This window comes from Chiloscyllium plagiosum, chromosome 14 (genome assembly GCF_004010195.1).
Source record: "Chiloscyllium plagiosum isolate BGI_BamShark_2017 chromosome 14, ASM401019v2, whole genome shotgun sequence".
Classification (NCBI taxonomy): domain Eukaryota; kingdom Metazoa; phylum Chordata; class Chondrichthyes; order Orectolobiformes; family Hemiscylliidae; genus Chiloscyllium; species Chiloscyllium plagiosum.
Window position 1 is genome coordinate 80,607,316 of NC_057723.1, and position 17,882 is coordinate 80,625,197.

Here is a 17,882-nt window from a genome sequence, read left to right on the forward strand (position 1 = left end):
CTGCTCTTTATAAACTGCCTTTGGAAAAATGTTTCATGTGCATCTGAATTGAAACAAGTAAAGTGGTGGGGCTGGTGAAGTCAGTTCGGCAGCTCGGCTTCTCCATTACTGATTTTGATTGGCAATGCAAAAAATTTTAAATACTATAATTTGACTGTTGCAATCTTGCAGTGCAATCTGGATTGATTATGCTGCTTGAGCAGTGGCTTACATTAACTGCATCTGCGCTTTTCAACAAGGAAAGAAACTATTGCAGTAACGTGATGCTTGTGTGCTTCTGTTTGCAGGAGAATATGCTCTACATGTAAGCTACGTTACCTTGGACCAATACAAAATCATACTAAACAGTAAACAAATTCTTTTATTTGTGCTTGCAGTGAATAATCTCCAATTAGGGCACCACACCTAAATACAAAAGTCACTACACTTATATAATTAAAGATTAACACAGATTGCTTTTTATAAATCTCTAATTGCAGTTTGAAACTTGTTTGAAAAGCAACAGAAAATCCTTTGTCAATTAATATATAGTAACAGTGTGTAAGTGGCATTTTTAAAGACACTGGCACCATTAAGTCATGAAGCTTCTATAAGAGCCCTGGATGATACATAGATTACATCAGGTCAGCCAGCATCCATGGAGAGAGAGCAAGCTCGTGTTTTAAAACTGAAGCTCTGATGAAGAGTCATCTAGACTCGAAATGTTAGCTTGCTGTCTCTCTCTCCATGGCTGCTGTCTGACCTGCTGTGTGATCTCTGTTTGTTGTTTTCAGTACAGTTTCCACTATCTGCAGTAATTAGCTCCTACCTTGACAATCTGCATGGGCCAGTACTGCAAATCCAATTAATTTCCTTTCGTCTACAGCAAACAGGTTCTCCAGAGTTGTTTGTATGATGCGCAGCAACAGGAATGAAGATGCTGTAACGTTATGTTCAGATATCTTGTATTGCATGATCTGCTTTTGGTTGTGTTTGATTGTACAGTACTGGGTAGTGAAGCCAGGGCCGGCTAAAGTATTATGCAGGCAAACCTTAGTTCTGGCATGCCCAAATCCATGTTAACTTGGTATCAACCAATTGTCAGAAATCTTTACATCCCTCTCTCAAATCCTGACCTTTACTGCCTGACTCCAGACTAATAATCCAGCCATTTTGTGTCTCCTCTTCTGCCAGACCTATCCACAGTCTTACTGTAGTTCAGTGATTTAATGGATGAGTACAGAATAAAGGGTTCTACTGTCAGACAATACAGAGGCATGTCCTGACTTGGATCATTACTTTTCATGAGTAATGGTAAAATGTGTTAAATTTTCCATGGTTATTGATTCACAACTACTACTTATTTGCAAAGTACATTACCCTTTGATCTCCAGTGGTAGTTTAATCTGGCTAGAGATATTACTACTTGAAATTTGCTTTATTGAAAATTGGGGAAAGAACAAGAATAGAGGGTACCTGGGAACAAAGTCATTTCCCAGGTTCTGCAAGTTCGACACCAGCTGGGTTGGGTGGGATCCCTTGTAAAAGGCGAAACAATTATAGATGCTATAAATCAGAAACCATTCTGAGGAAGGGTCACTAGACCCAAAACTTTAACTTTGATTTCTCTCTGCAAGTACAACAGACCTGAGTTTTTCCAGCAGTTTCTGGTTTTCCCCTTGTGAAAGGGCTTGCTGCAACCTTCTCTAGGGCCATTGACAATAAACATCTAATGCTGGCCTTGTCATTCATACTGCATCTTAAGAAGGCTAATTTTAAAATGCAATTCTTGACATAAGCCATTCAACCCACAATCTTCCATGATGATTCCTGATGAAGGGCTTTTGCCCGAAACGTCAATTTTCCTGCTCCTCGGATGCTGCCTGACCTGCTGTGCTTTTCCAGCACCACTCTGATCTTGACCCCACGATCTTCCACCTCAAGGCACTTACCCCACACTCTCCATAACCCTTGATGCCATTTGTTTTTTTTTTAATTTTGCATCTCATTTGTTCAATGTGATTGTCACTCATTCTTTAAAATTGTAGATGCAGGCCCAGCCTCCTCTATATCTCCTCTTCAAACAGTTCTACCATCCGAGGATTTAATCCAGTCAATCTCATTGAGGTCCCTGTATGCCAGATTTATTGGAAATGGAGATTAAACCTCAAAGTATAGTGACTGTGATCCCCACTCACAATGAGTCATTTAGCCCATCAAGTCTGCTCCACCATTCATAGTTGATCTAATATCCTCAACTTCATTTTCTGCCTTTTCATCATAGCCATTGATTCCGTTCCTGATTAAACATCTGTGTATCTCAGTGTTGAATATCCATAATGATCCAGTCTCAACAGCCTTCTGCAGTGAAGGATCCCAGAGTTCATTACCCTCTGCAAGAGGAAATTCTTTTTCATCTCTGCCTTGAATGGACAATCCCATTGGTTGTAAAGCATTTTGAGATGCCCAGGGATTCTGAAAGTGCTATATAACGCAAGACTCATTTTCTTTTTGCAGCCTAAGTATTCAACATCAAAGAGGCAGGATTTAAGGCAGTCTTAATGAGCAAAGCTAGACAGAATGGGGGTTCCAAAGCATCAGGCCTTGACAGCTGATGGCACCGCCACCAAAGATGGAACAATTAAGATCAGGGATGCTTTTGAGTCAGGAATTGAAGGAGCTCTGATTTCTGTTAAGATTGTAAGCTTGGAAAAGGTTATGGTGGTGAGAGCATGGAATATTTTGGAAATTGAGGCACTGCTTAACTGTAAGGCAGTGCACACAAAGCAATCGCACAACATCTTGCTGTGATTATTAAATGGGTGTTATGTTACAGAACACTTGGGGAGTCTGCGTTGTTTGAGCAATGTATTCTTCAACATGCATGTTGTAGTCTGGAGCTATGAATAGTGATATTGTACAGTGTTTTAAAAATAAGTGTCAGAAGAACTTGCTCATTTAGCTGCGTTACTAATTCTTTGCTTTTGTATTCTCATTTTCACCAAGTTTTCTAAGTGGTTCTTGCATGCTGTTTCCACTCACCCTCCTGATAATGCCAAATATATTAAAAATTTGCAAACAGGAAGCCATTGTGTCTCTGCTTCATGCACCCACTTCCCTTAATTAGAACAGGACCTATTAAACTCTTCACTTTTTGGTCAATTATCATAAATGGTGACTTGCAGATTATGGTAAGGTACCAGTGTGAAAAGTCAGCAGCTTGGAGAGAGCTGAGCAGAAACCACAGCTTTTAACGTTCATGTGAAAGCGAGCAGAATCGCTGGGTTATCGACAAACCAATAGACTTGAGTTTGAGTTGAAGTTCATTACTGAAGCATTTTGTCTTCCAAGATGCTATGCTTATGCAATTCTTTAGTGCTTGCCTTTGGTTGTATATTCAAAGCCTTGTGATAAAAAGGAAACTTAGTATTTGTAAGTGCCACCACTGCAATGATATCTATGCGGATGCTTGCATGTTCTCCTGTTATGTGAGCATCTCTGAACTAAAAACAGCTTATTTAAAAAATATCTCTTTCCTGGTGCTGATACAACCTTTTTGTTTAAGTTAATGTAATTCCACACATGTACACATGTTTCTGGATTGTTGTTATTGTAGCTGAATGGGGGGATGAAAATAATTTTTATTTTGAAGTTAGCTATTTCAACAGGAGGTTTACAGTGCGATAATTTGTTCCTCCTCCCCTGGAACACTGGCCATTTGAAAGTTGAGAGCTGGCAAGGAAGCTGGTTTTCAGCCATCGTGGCACAGTGTCCAGTTGATTGTATTTGTTTTTGCAGGTGCTTTGCCCAAATGCTTGTGGTGCTGACTTCAAGAAGGACTCCAGTGTTTGTTGTTGAGGAATATGTTGAGCGCCTCCCATGTCTTGGTAATGACTTCCCTCAAAAGGCCACAGTTCATGAGGAGGTCCAACACCGGATTAGCTACGCCCAACTCTCCCTTCTCTAAACGATGGCAGCAAGGGCTTGACAACAAATACCTCCACGAGTTGATTAAATACCCAAGTATGTAGAGTGGTTGCCATCGCTATATTCCTGTGTTGCAGTAGAACCTAATTACATATCAGCAACACATAAGATCACTGCAGAAGTTCCATTCTCTGTACTGCCTCAGCCATATTCTGTGGATTTGATGGGAGGGTAGCCAGACACATATTAGTGTCCCTTGAAGTGTAAAACTGAACTAGGTAATGCAGATTTGTCTCTTGGTTGATTTATTCAAACTCTTCAAATGGAGGAAGGCAAAATTGTTACCTGTTGTGCGAAGCTTCGTCCTTAATGCTGAAATACATTTGAGGTAGAGAAGTGCAGAATTAAAGGCGACTGGAAGGTGCTCAGAATGAGACGCATAAAGTTCTTTCCAAAAAGCAGCAAAACAAACAGGGGAAACTGCATCCTTTATTCACTTGGCCACATGCACAAACTTTAGGAACACAGCCAGCTGCTAAAAAGGCCAAAATTATTATTGTGTCTGCCTGATTGGAAGTTTATTTCAGCCTGAACCTGATCTAAACAAACGATACAAAGTCCTTAAATCAGAGGATAAACTTGTTAGGGCTTGGGAGACAGTTGGAAACAGTCCTGGTATGTGAGGGATGGCCAATGTTTGAAGGAGACCAATCCAAAGAATGAAGACTCCATAAGGTAGGTAATCTGCTTTCACTATCATGGGAGTGAGTGGGAGGTGATTTGCTTCAATTGCTTTGCACAGTGCTCAGTTTAGTAACAAAGCAAAGATAAGAGCTCTGGTATTATTTAGCTTGGAAGAAACCAGATTCCTTCATAATTGATGTGGTTGTGGTTCACTGTTCTTTAAACTTCTGATTTAGTCTACAGTAATGATTCTAAAGACAAAATTACTTGTGCTAATTATTCCAAAAATATACAAACAGGTTTTGGACCCCAGCCTGAATCTCAGTGTGGCATGCTTGGCTGTAATATGGCTTCTGGAGAGATTTCTTGCTTTTTTTGAGCAATTAGAGAAATTTCACCCTTTCCAGAACACGTTGAATCCTTTTAGATCTGATTGGTCAGCTTGGCTGATGTGCCAGATGTATACTACTGCAGCACCCAATAATACTTTTCTGTCTGTCAGTATCTCCCCTCTACAGAGCTATGATTCTTCCTCAAAGGATACTTTTGAATATGTGTGTCAAGAGAGGGATTGCTTCAGCAAATGTGTATCTTTGGGCTGTAACTGCTGCTGCATTGATAAAGATTTGATGTTTTCTTGCAGATGGATAGACAGTACATTGGGTTGTAATCAAAAGTGAGGACTGCAGATGCTGGAAACCAGAGTTTAGATCAGAGTGGTGCTGGAGAAGCACAGCAGGTCAGGCAGCATCCAAGGAGCAGGAAAATCGACGTTTCGGGCAAAAGCCCTTCAGGAATGAAGGCAGGGAGCCTCCGGGGAGAAGAGAGAAATGGGAGGGAGGTGGGACTGGGGAGAAGGTAGCAAAGAGTACAATAGGTGAATGGGGGTGGGGATGGAGGTGATAGGTCAGAGAGGAGGGTGGAGTGGGTAGGTGGGAAGGGAGATTGGCAGGTAGGACAGGTCATGGGGATGGTGCTGAGCTGGAAGGATGGAACTGGGGTAAGGTGGGGGGAGGGGATATGAAGAAACTGGTGAAGTCCACATTGATGCCCTGGGGTTGAATTGTTCCGAGGCAGAAGATGAGGCGTTCTTCCTTCAAGCATCAGGTGGTAAGGGAGCGGCGGTGGAGGAGGCCCAGGACCTGCATGTCCTCGGCAGAGGGGGAGTTGAAATGTTGGGCCACGGGGCGGTGGGGTTGATTGGTGCGGATGTCCCGAAGATGTTCCTTGAAGCGCTCTGTGAGTTATTGTTCCCATTTTGAAGTGATTTTTTTGATGATCATGATCATCTCAGGATATGCTGAAGCTACACTTTGGTTGAATACAATTCTTCTGCGGAGAGTGACCCACAGCATCTTGTGGATGCTCAGGTTTAAATCGCTAGACCTGGAGTAAGGTTAAAATCCAAAAGGCCCGCAATGAGTATGCGGACAGATGTAAAGTGAATTTGCGATCCTTCACTCCACAGGCAGTGAGGTTGTGTTGTTAGCTCAGTGACATTTGCCATTTTTCTGTGAATGCTTTTAAACTCTCTATCCTTTTTGGAAACTTGTTACCCATATATTTCCCACTTGGAAGCAACTGACCATGGCTGGATTGCAGATTAATAAGCACAGGTAGACCCTATAGCTGTTTTGTGTGTATCCAGACAACAAATGCTGGTAGGCTGCTTCATTGTGACTTAAAAGCACAACAGATCTATCTCTGTAGCTCACTGAGCTACAATAGGAAGTGGTAAGCTTGACTATTCCATGATGCCCATTATTCTGGGCATTACCATTAATTTTAGCACCTCCTATGTGCCATCTCTGGATGAGATCAGCTATTGTAGTCTTTGGACTTGACCGCTTGGACCAATATTTGCGTTGAAGGGTACTGGGCAGAGTGTAGTGAACCAATGGGACTGCTCTCTTTCTGACACTCATTTGGTCTGCTTTCCGATTGACATGCAGATTCATGTGGCACCGCGATGGTGTGTGTGTGCGTGTGTGTGTGCGTGCGTGCGTGCGTGTGTGTGTACGTACTACATGCGGGCCTTGCTTATCATGTCATCCCAGTGTTTGTGATGATTGGTAAAATAAATAGGAAAATTGGAAATGCACAACATCATTAAGTGAAGCCAAAGTGTAATTTACCCTGAAGGGTAGCCACCTGTCAGAATATGCCTTTTGTCTTTATAGCATTGATAGGCCTGCTGTGTATTTTCAGTTTCTCGTTTTTATTGTTGATATTGCTGTCAGTATGTTACAGATCATGTTCTGGCTCAATTCTCATTTCTACAAGCCATCTTGTGCTTCTCTGTCTAGTTCACCATATGACTAACCATTTTTCAGGAGGTCCAGAAACATCATTTCTTCTTCCATTTTTTTCTTATTGTTTAATCTGACATATCTTACGAACTTAACGGGAGGAAATCTTCTGGCATTCAAATACCATGCTATCCAGTTCAGCTGCCTACAGTGGGAAATGCATTTGTACTGTGGATGAATACATTCTGCTTCACAGACCTTGCATTACTTGCCTCTCGAACCCATTTGAGCATTTCCTTGTTTCAGTCTGAGGGCCAGGAATTGAAGAGCTACCATGCGTTTCATTGCCATCGGCCCTGTCTTAACACTAATTCAGATAGGTCTGATGAGTAAAACCACTCTGATTTTTGAAAGTTACAGTGCTGATCCTGGTTTCGTGTTGACCTGACTGCACAGATAGAAGCAACTTTCCTGAAATTTTGGTTCAGTGACAGCTGCAAGTCGTTTTTTTGGGTAGCTCTTTCAGTTTGCCTGCAGTCAGTTTGCAGCGCACTGCACTAGTTGCTTAAGGTTTTAAATACAGCTGGGCTGCTGTCTTGGTTAGAGCATGCTTGATGAATCTGGCACCAAGCAAAAACTTACTGTCTCATTCTTTGGGGATATTCAGGACCGCACAGCTGTTTTAGTCTATTACCAATGTATTGGCACCACAACAAAGGGCGAATTGCAAATTGCCAATGCAGGCTCACAAGTTTTCAGAAAACAGCTCATTCCTGTTTGTGGAAATTTGGGTGTATGTAGAAGATTATGCAGTTGGCTATCGTGAAAGCCTTTCACCATGTTTGTTCACTGCCACTGTTTAGCACAGGTTTTCTGGTCATGTGTAGTATGACTAAACAAAACGAGGGTTAATTTTAGGCAGAGTGATCTTGAGTCATTCTTTGGCCACCATTTTGATACCCTATATACCACAATTTCCCCATTGTTTCAGAATGGCACCTTGCCTAACATGGGGAATCAAACCATTCCCTACTGTTAATATATTGTTCCACATTGTTGCATGTGTAATATCTTGTCCTTAATTCCCTGACTCTCAGCAAGTACTTTTCCATAAAGGACCTTGGTGAACCAGGTTAGTTTTACCTGACACTTTACAATGATTTCATAGTCATCATTAAACTCTTAATTCCAGATTGTTTTGAATCCAAATTACTCCATCTGCCATGATGGGATTCAAGCCCAGGTTCCCAAAATATTGCCTGGGTCTCTGAATTAATAGTCTAGGATAACACCCCTAGGTATTGTCTCCCCAAGTGATGGTAATGAAAAATCTTCCACATCTTCCCATTTGCAAAACAAAACAGTGTTTAAACTTGAGCAGATAAAATTGTAACCTTTGATCAGCTTAACTAATTTGAATTGCTTAACAGACAGGCCTTTGACGAGCAGTTCTGTTATATTCAGCCTGTATATAAAATTTCATTGAAATATTCTGCATCTGTCTGTCTTTCCTCCTCTCCCTCCCCCTCCCCAACACCAAGGTTCTTTCTTTCCATAGTTATCATTTCAGTATTGAACAACCCCTTTGTAATAAAAGACACTAATTACAATTTTTTTTTGATGCCGCTCTCTCTGGAGAAACAGCGGTTTAATTAGCAGTCCCTAAGAAAACGTTTCTTTTATAAAGCTTCGAGTATCTGGAGTCTCTCAGAGACATCTGCTTGCAGTGCTCAAGTTGAAAAGCTTTATGAATTCATCAAGTATGTTTCTGCATTGTGTGTAATTGGAGTTTGAAAACTTGCCACAGAAGCATCGAGCCAAGAGATCTTTCTGCACAATGCATGGTTCAATTTGTGAGCAGGTTCTAGGAATCTGGTTGTTTATATTTGTAGCAATTAGATCTGAAGATGCACAGTTTTAATTTCATTTTTATTTCACAGTCTGACTTCAAATGTATGGGACTATTGACTGAGAGCATTGAAATGCTTACCGATTTGTAGTAACTTACTGTTTAACATTACGTTTCAAGCTAACGCTAAGCCTTTCAAAAGTATCCCTGTTTCAGGTTTGCAAAGGTTTGTAAGTTGCACGTACTCTTGAGATTTCTTTTTCTCTCCCTTACCCAGTTTGTATCTAAAGGGGATTGAATCTTTCTATGATCTTGTTTATGTATGCCCCACTTAACTAGTGTGTTGCTGTGCAGATTCATCAGCAGCCGACTCCATTACTCTCTCCTTAAAGTTGAAAGGTTGGAAGATTGGCTGGTGCATCCCTTGCTACGATGCCAACTTTACATCTTTCGTTCTTCCCCTTACTTTTGAGGGTGAGCCCAGCTTTTTGAGCATTGCCCAGTGTGTATGCAATTTGCTAGTTTGTTGTCATGCATTTTGAAATCAAAGAATAAATTAGATTAGGTTAGATTCCCTCCAGTGTGGAAACAGGCTTTGGTCCAAAGTGTCCACACCACCCCTCCGAAGAGTAACCCACCCAGACCCATTCCCCTACCCTCTATTCACCCCTAACACTACGGGCAATTTAGCATGACCAGTTCACCTAACCTGCACATCTTTGGACTGTGGGAGGAAACCGGAGCACCCGGAGAAAATCCACGCAGACACGGGGAGAATGTGCAAACTCCACACAGATTGTTGCCTGAGGATGGAATCGAACCCGATTAGATATCTGTGATCTCTTAAGTTTGTTTCAGATTGGCAAGTTAGGACTTGGATTCTTCCAGTTTTCTGGGGGAAAGCCATTTTTCCTCAGTGCTGGGTGTAGTGATGTTGTGGATATACTTGCTAATTTTCCCTTCCATTCTCATTCCAAGTGGGGTGCATTATTACATGGCAGTACATTTTAAATGAACTACCGTCTTGGAATTTGCCTACGGCCCAGTAGGGTCTAATGCAATGTACTAAATGTTTGCATATCTTGAAGATAGTTGCACAACTCTAGGAATCTGAGGACAGTAGGAGGTGAATATAGTTGTTGACCAGGTAGATTTTCATAAAAGTATGTAATGCTGTTCAATGTTGTGGTGGGAAATTGTTTTCAAAGTGAATATCAGTTGATCAGTTTTCTTGTGCCCTTTTCTGGGGAAAAGTGCACCTCTGGATATATCTTAATTGAACAGACTGTAATTTTAACATGGCAGTTCAGTTCTCCTGCATGGTAACTGAACCTATCTGGGCTGTCTACCTGAAGGAAATTGTATCCCCTCTACTGTAATCTATGATAAATCATTTCTATCGGAAAAGTGACAACTATAGTGCTATTCTTTTCTTCAATGGTAGGGCTCAATTGCATGTTCTCCCTCCATCACCTGAAAGTTACATTTTTTTAAAGTTAAAAATCACACAACAGGTTATTTTATTTTTCTCCAAATTATTTTATTTTTTCCAACGTTTGATCTGTTCTCCTTTTTTCACTATGTTTCTCAAACTGAGGAGTAGAAAACAGGTCTGTGTTGTCTAAAGTTCATATTCTTGATTTGAAAAGCCTCAGAAGCTGTGTATTAATTAATAGGTTATTCTCTAATTTGTTTAGCCTCAGTTAGAAAACTGAACAGGAGATGTTGTGAAAGTATACTTAGGATGGGGGAGGTTGCTGTTAAAATCTAATTTGCATGTTGTGATTCAAGATCTATCTTCAGTGTGATAATGAACTTGTGTAAATGCTTGTCTGGAATAATCCTATAGTTGGCAAATGTGCATGGTGTTATTGGGAAGTGAAAGCTTCACAAAGGGCCTCTCCTCAGCCCTGCCACCGCATCCCCCGCTTCCCACAGCTACCATCCCATCTTAGAGCCTGTTAGCTGCGGATGTTGGAGTTAAATGGACTGTGGTTGAGTAGAGAAGGGCTTTGCTACATCTCTAAGCACTCAGTGTGTGTAAAACCCTTGACCTTCAGAGTTGCAAAGAGCAGCCTTCTCCTCATGAGATCCATGGGAGCAATGACCCAATCCCCCAGCCTGCTGTCAAGCTGCATTCAAAGAGTTCAAAGAGCTCTTCAAAGCTCAGACTCTGTTGGTTTGATGGTTTGAAGTGCAAATTTTTTTTGACGCTGTATTCAGGCTAACAGCCATGTTGGTGTAACTGGGTCTCCCTGATTGAATGCTAACTATGTCTCGCAATTATTTGACAGCAGTACCAAAACATTAGAGCCTCCACCAGTCGACTGCATTGCCAAACCATTTACATGCTGCTTTCTTTCTGCTTTTGTGTATTATAGGAGGTGGGGGGTTGCAGCAAGAAAGCAATACTTTGTTCACTTGTTTCTTGCCAATTTTTTTTTCTGTCTTTATCATTCACTTCCTTGGTCATTTTAATTTTATTTCTTATCCTGTGATCTCATTTGTTTTATCTTTTAAAAGTTTGTTGGGATTGTTGAGGTTCTGAGGTGCACCCTTCTTTGGCATATACTCTAACCTTGCACTTTCTATCCTCTGGACAAAACTGTGGGAGGGAGCAACACTTCAAATCATTTCCACTATTCCTGAAGCAGTGGAACTGTGGGTCATGAAAAGCAAAAAGAAATACTTGCATTTATAGACATGTGAAGAGAAGGCAATTTAATCCCTAGAGCCCGATCCACCATCCAGTTAGATCACAACTGATCTAAAACTTAACACCATATGTCTACCTTTGCTCCATACTTCCAGTTAGCAAATTATGAATCTCAGATTTACAATTAACAATTAATCTAGCATCATTTGCTATTTGCAGTGAGTTTCGAACCTGTAGCATTTTTCACATATACAGTGTCTCCTAATTTTACTTATGTATGGTCTGGCCCTAGGTTTATAGACTGCTCACAATGCTACCTATCTTTGTTAAAAATCTCAATACACCAGGTTATAGCACTAGTTGACAAATAAACCTGTTGCAGTATAACAAGCTGCTCTGTGATTTTTAACTTTGTCCACCCCAGTCCAACACTAGCTCCTCCATCACACCTATCTTTGTGTCATTGGTAAACTTGAATATGTGGTTATCTCCCTGTTTATCTGAGTTGTTAGTAGGTTACTAGATAAGGCCCGGACATAGATCCTTGGGCGTTATCATACACTGTCTCCTGCTCTGCAAACAATTTCCAAACCAGGGAAAAAACATTTTCCTTCAATTTCATGGGCTTTAACTTTAACTGTTACCATAGACTGATCTATATAGCACCTTTCACAATCTCAGGATGTGCCACAGTATTTACAATTAATTGAATACATCATTTTAAAGGGCAGTCTCAGGTTTAATCAGTGAATCCCTACAGTGTGGGAACAAGCCATTCAGCCCATTGAGTTCGCATTGATCCTTCAAAGAACATCCTACCCCCCCCCCCCCCCCCCCCACCCTAACACATAGCTAATCTACCCAACCTGCACATCCCTGGACACTATGGGCAATCAAGCATTGCCAATCCACCCTAGCCTGCATGTCTTTGGATTGTGGGAGGAAACCAGAGCAACCAGAGGAAAGACACAAAGACACTTTGAGAATGTGCAAACTCCACACAGACAGGTACCCGAAGATGGAATCGAACAGGGTCTCTGGCACTGTGAGGCAGCTGTGCGAATGTTGGTGATAGAGCAGCCAATATTGTATATATAAGATTCTACAAGCAGTTATTTTAAACTTCGAACTTGGTTAAGGGATAAACGTTGGTCAGGAAAACTGTCTAGCTGCTCTAACACAGGAAGTCTTGCATAATGTCATCCTACGCACTCATTTTACATTAACATCACTCTCCAACTAGAATCTCATTCTCGTTTTATTGTTCTTTCAAGTTAACCAAATAAAAGCTTGGATGTTCCTGTGTAAGTCTCTTGTTGAACCTGTGAGAAGTAGGTCTCTGGTAAGGTGTAGAGCAGGCAGTCTTGTGTGCGGTTGTTTCATGCACAGCATTGGATTGACGAGGAGCCACAGGAAGATGTTGAGTGAAGACGACTTGTTAGTTCCTCCTGAGAGGGCAGCTGGAACCTCAGTTGGTTCCCCTAATCCGTGCAGTACTGAGATTGAGCAGCACTCGAAGTGGATTATGTAGATGTATCAAGTTATATGAGTAGAAACTGGTGGATTCAGGTCTGAGCTTTGTATTGAACTTCCATATTATCGAGAAATGAAACAATAATGAGAGAGTCACCACAAATATTGTTCAGAAAGGTCTTGGGTAAAATCTGAAGTAAAATAACTAGAGAAATAGGTATTGCAACATCAGTGTGCTCTCCATAAAAGTGCTTGTCGGCTCTACTATTCACGAGTGGGCATAGAGAAACATCCTTTCTATCAGCTACTAATGAATAAGTGAAAAATGAGACAGCAACAAAAGCAGAAGTTGCTGGAAAAGCTCAGCAGGTTTGGCAGTATCTGTAAAAGAGAAATCAATGTTAATGTTTCGGGTAAGACATCCTCTGACCGAAGGGTCCCCGGACCCAAAATGTTTAACTCTGATTTCTCTCTTCACAGATGCTACCAGACCTGCTGAGCTTTACCAGCAATTTCTCTTTTTGTTTCTGATTTACAGCACCTGCAGGTCTTTCAGTTTTTAAAAATGAGACAGGGCCCTCTCATTATGGGCTTGTTGTGATAACAAGACTGCTGTCTTTTGAAATAATGGGAGACCCCTTAGAATGTCCAGTTTGCATCACATAAGCAACAACTGATGTCACTTGGCAATATCTTTGTTGCTTAAAAGTGTAAGCAAATCCCTGTCCTCGTTCTGGTTAGGTGCCAGTCAGAGATGTTTAAGCCATAGGACGTCTTGAGTTTTCATTCTCTCTTTAGGGCCATATAGAAGCCTCACTGTAATCTCTTCTGATGTCCTTTCAAAAGACAGTTTTCTTGACAAGGATCTTACCAAACATCTTTGTCAGAATGAACAATGCTGTGCTTTTGTTTCATTTATTGTTTGCATATAGTAAAATAATACCCCAAGATTCCATTTGCCAAATAACCTGAATGGACTGATGGTAAATCTCTTGGCAAATTACGCACTTTTGTGTTGGTGATATCTCTGTCCAGGGTTCTGAGACTGGCCTGCATGGAATATCAGAGGACACCAAGGAGAAATTCACTTAGTTTAGGAGTAGTGATTGCAAGCCAAAACATGCCCCTTTTTCATGAAACATAGCTGTATTTGAAAGGTTTCAAAGGTAGTTTGAAAGTTACTCAGGAAAGATTAGAGGGCAGGTAGGGGATAGGATGACAGTTGGGTAGGTAAGGGATACAGTACAAGATAAGGAGAAGAGTACCTTAGATAGATAAGGGGCTCAGTGTTAGGGCAATGACATAAGGAGAGGATGTTGAGTCTCACAGGGTCTGGTCTGGCAGGATTGAGTCAGAGGGGAATGGGTGTCAAGTCAGAGGCTGGCGGTTGTATTTGGTTGGGTTGGAGAGAAGAGGAGAAAGTGAGGACTGCAGATGCTGGAGATCAGAGCTGAAAATCTGTTGCTGGAAAAGCGCAGCAGGTCAGGCAGCATCCAAGGAGCAGGAGAATCGGCGTTTCGGGCATGAGCCCTTCGTCAGCCCTTCATTCCTGAAGAAGGGCTCTTGCCCGAAACGTCGATTCTTCTGCTCCTTGGATGCTGCCTGACCTGCTGCGCTTTTCCAGCAATACATTTTCAGCTTGGAGAGAAGAGGATCACTTGTGAGCCAAGGAGTCAGTTTAATAAGATGGAACCCTTCAAAGGGGTTTCTTGGAGGACTACAGATGCAGGAGAATTGCACATTGGTAAGTTCAATTGGTTGGGCAATTTGCATGGGGTCAGCTGTGTCAAGGATTCCCTCTGGTCCATTCTACACTGCTCCATTGATGATCTAGCATTGAAATATCTGTGTTATTGCATTTCTGTGTGACAAGCAGCCCCCACACCTTACCCCAAAGCCTCTTCCACATTGATGCCAAATCCTGTCCTTGTGATCATTTTAGATTATTTGTTTAATTCCCTTGACGTCAGAGTGACACATCAAGTCTGTTTTTCCAAAAGTGATCTGTTTTTCTAAAAGTGGTCTGTTACTTAAACCAATAGGTTGGTTCCATTTTACTAGTCACTGAATTCATGCTGATGTCAGCTAGGTGATTCCCATATTTTCCTCCACAGTTTTCTATCTCGTACGGTTGCAATGAGGGGTGAGAGTAATAGAGGTCTATAGCTTAGAAAAGGCCCTTCTGTTCATTGAGTCTGCGCTGGTCAAAGACAACCACTTAACTATTCTAATCCCATTTTCTCTCACATGCCCCATATCCTTAGGTATGCCTTGGCATTGCAAGTGCATATCCAAATATTTTCATCAATGTTGTGAGGTTTCTGCCTCTCCCATCCTTACTGGCAGTGGTTCCCACTATCCTCTGAGTGCAAAATCTTTTCTTCACATCCCCACTAACGTGTCTGGCCACCTCTTTGAAAAATTCAATCAAGTTGGTGAGACATGATCTCCTGTTAACAAAACCATGGCAAGTGTTCCCAGTTAATCCCGGTTTCTCCAAGCACAGATTAGTTCTGTTTCTCAGAATTGTTTCCAATAATTTCCCTACGACAGAGGTTCGATTGAGAGGTCTGTGGTTTATCCCCTGTTCCCTACTTGAACAACAATACCACGTTGGCTGTCCTCCTCCAGTCCTCTGACACCTCTTCTGTGGCCAGAGAGGAATTGAAATTATTGCTAATGCCTCTCCTATTTCCTCCATTGTCTCACTCAACATCCTGGGATGCATTTCATTGAACCTTGGAGAGCTGTCTACTTTTAAGGCTGCCAGATTATTCAAAACTTGCTGTCTGTCTATGCTAATTTCTTTAGTTATATCACGGTCCCCTGATTTCATAACCTATTAGTGAATACCGACACACTGTATGCATTTAGAACACTACCTATGTACTCTGGCTTCATGCACAAATTACTCTTGCAAAATTACTTTGGCTTTTCCTTTATCTTACCTGCCTTTTCTTTATTTTATTTGTCTTTATCCTTCCATGTCCCCTTTTATGCTCTCCTAATTTCCTTGTTAAGTTCTCCTTGCACAATCGTACTCCTCTAGGGTTTCTGCTGTTTGGTATCTACTATAACCTTTTATGTCAATTCGCATGCTTCTATGCTGTCCTGTGTTGAGGGAGAAAAGCAGGTCTTCTGTTGCCCCACTTTGATGCTGAAGAGTGATGCTTTCTTATCCATGTATTTCAGAGAGCGAACCTGTTAACCTTTGAGGTTAATGATCTTGTTTCTGGACTCTGGTGAAAGGTCTTTGACCCGAAATTCTGTTTCTCTCTCCACTGGCGCTACCTGATATGCTGATATTTCCAATATTTTCTGTTTCTCTTTCAGGTTTCCCTCCATTTTTACTCTTTTTCGGGCTGCTGGTAATCACCTTCAACTTTGCCACAGCAGCTCTTCAGCATATGTAATGTAGACAGTGATTTTCTGAAATATTGTTTCAATGTGGCAGTGGAAGCCTTGACTGATCATTGTCCCTAGCCCACTAAAATCACTTCTATTTCCCTCTTCCGCCTGTCTGAGGTCTGTATGATATTCGCACAGGAACCACATCTGTGACTACTGTCATGTGGGATCTCTGCATTAATTAGAATCTCAATTTGTCATCTTTCTGCGTTTGGTACTGGTCTGTTCTGTTACTATTAATTGGGCGGCACAATGGTTAGCACTGCTGCCTCATAGCGCCAAAGACCCGGGTTCAATTCCTGCCTCAGGCAACCGTCTGTGTGGAGTTTGCAATTCTCCCTGTGTCTGCGTGGGTTTCCTCCCACAGTCCAAAGATGTGCCGGTTAGATGAATGCTAAATTGTCTGTAGTGTTAGGTGAAGGGGTAAATGTAGGGGAATGGGTTTGGGTGGATTGTTCTTCGGTGGGTCAGTGTGGACTTGTTGGGCCGAAGGGCCTGTTACCACACTGCAGGGAATCTAATGTAGGGAATCAAATCTAATTGTCAGTTCTTTGAAGAGTTGGCAGCTGTTTGTTGGGATCAGATAACCTGCTGTATGTGGACTGAAGACCACTCTGTCGTGAAAGATCATCTGTTTGCAGATACTCCTGGTCTTAATGGCTGATGCTCATAATTCCTGCACGTAGGAGTAATTGTTGCACAAAGTGCTAGATGCTCCCCCAGCTGCTCCTGTCTCCCTCGCTCCCTCTCTCCCTCTATCTATACTTAAAAGGTATTTGCGGCTTCATTTCTGGTTTGTCCAACAGCCATGTAGGCACCAGCACGCTCCAAAACTTTAATTACTACTTCCCAGCTGATCCACTACCAAGTCTGCAGTTTAGACGTCAAGAGTATCATAAGTGATTCTTGTACGTACAGAATTACCAAGCCAAAGTACTCAGTGCAGCAGCAGCAAGCAATGACAAGAAAGCACCGTTTTTATAATTTCTTTCCTGCTTCATTACCTTTAAATGACAATAACTCATTAAATTTCATTCCCATTGTAAACTACTTACATTTACACTGAGACATCATGTAACTTTAAAGGTCTATTGGGAATCATGTAAATCTAATTGACGGACCAAACCTCAGTGAGTGAACCTTAGGAATTAATATTTTCTTTGACCACCTTTTGTCCTGTGTCTACTGTAGATCCAGTTGGTACTTCTGAGGGATCTGAAGTTAGAATCTTGGTGCTGTTAGGATGTGTGCCAAATATCAACGAGTCCCGTTTCTGTTTTCCTTCCAAAAGTGATTCTGTCTTTAGAATATTCAATATTGGAACCAGTGACATTGGAAGGAAAAAGGTTGAGACTCTGAAGGGAGATTACAGAGAGTTAGGTAGAATTTTAAAAAGGAGGTCCTCAAGGGTAGTAATATCTGGATTACTCCCAGTGCTACGAGCTAGTGAGGGCAGGAATAGGAGGATAGAGCAGATGAGGAGCTGGTGTATGGGAGAAGGATTCACATTTTTGGATCATTGGAATCTCTTTTGGGGTAGAAGTGACCTGTACAAGAAGGACGAATTGCACCTAAATTCGAAGGGGACTAATATACTGGCAGGGAAATTTGCTAGAACTGCTTGGGAGGATTTAAACTAGTAAGGTGGGGGGGGGGG

The 17,882-nt window shown here is 41.7% G+C and overlaps 1 protein-coding gene across 6 annotated transcripts in view; it reads left to right on the top strand.

Annotated features, from left to right (window-relative positions):
• LOC122556843 (protein FAM53A-like) overlaps positions 1–17,882 on the top strand; it is a 174,661-nt gene that overhangs the window by 99,338 nt on the left and 57,441 nt on the right. Inside the window, exon 5 of one of the 6 annotated variants that reach the window (XM_043704083.1) lies at positions 288–323. The exons of the other annotated variants lie outside the window; for them this stretch is intronic. Coding sequence (XP_043560018.1) covers positions 288–308 — 21 coding nt within the window. The 3' untranslated portion in view covers positions 309–323. Of the gene's footprint in view, positions 1–287; positions 324–17,882 lie in introns of those variants that run through there. 6 annotated transcript variants of the gene reach the window in all.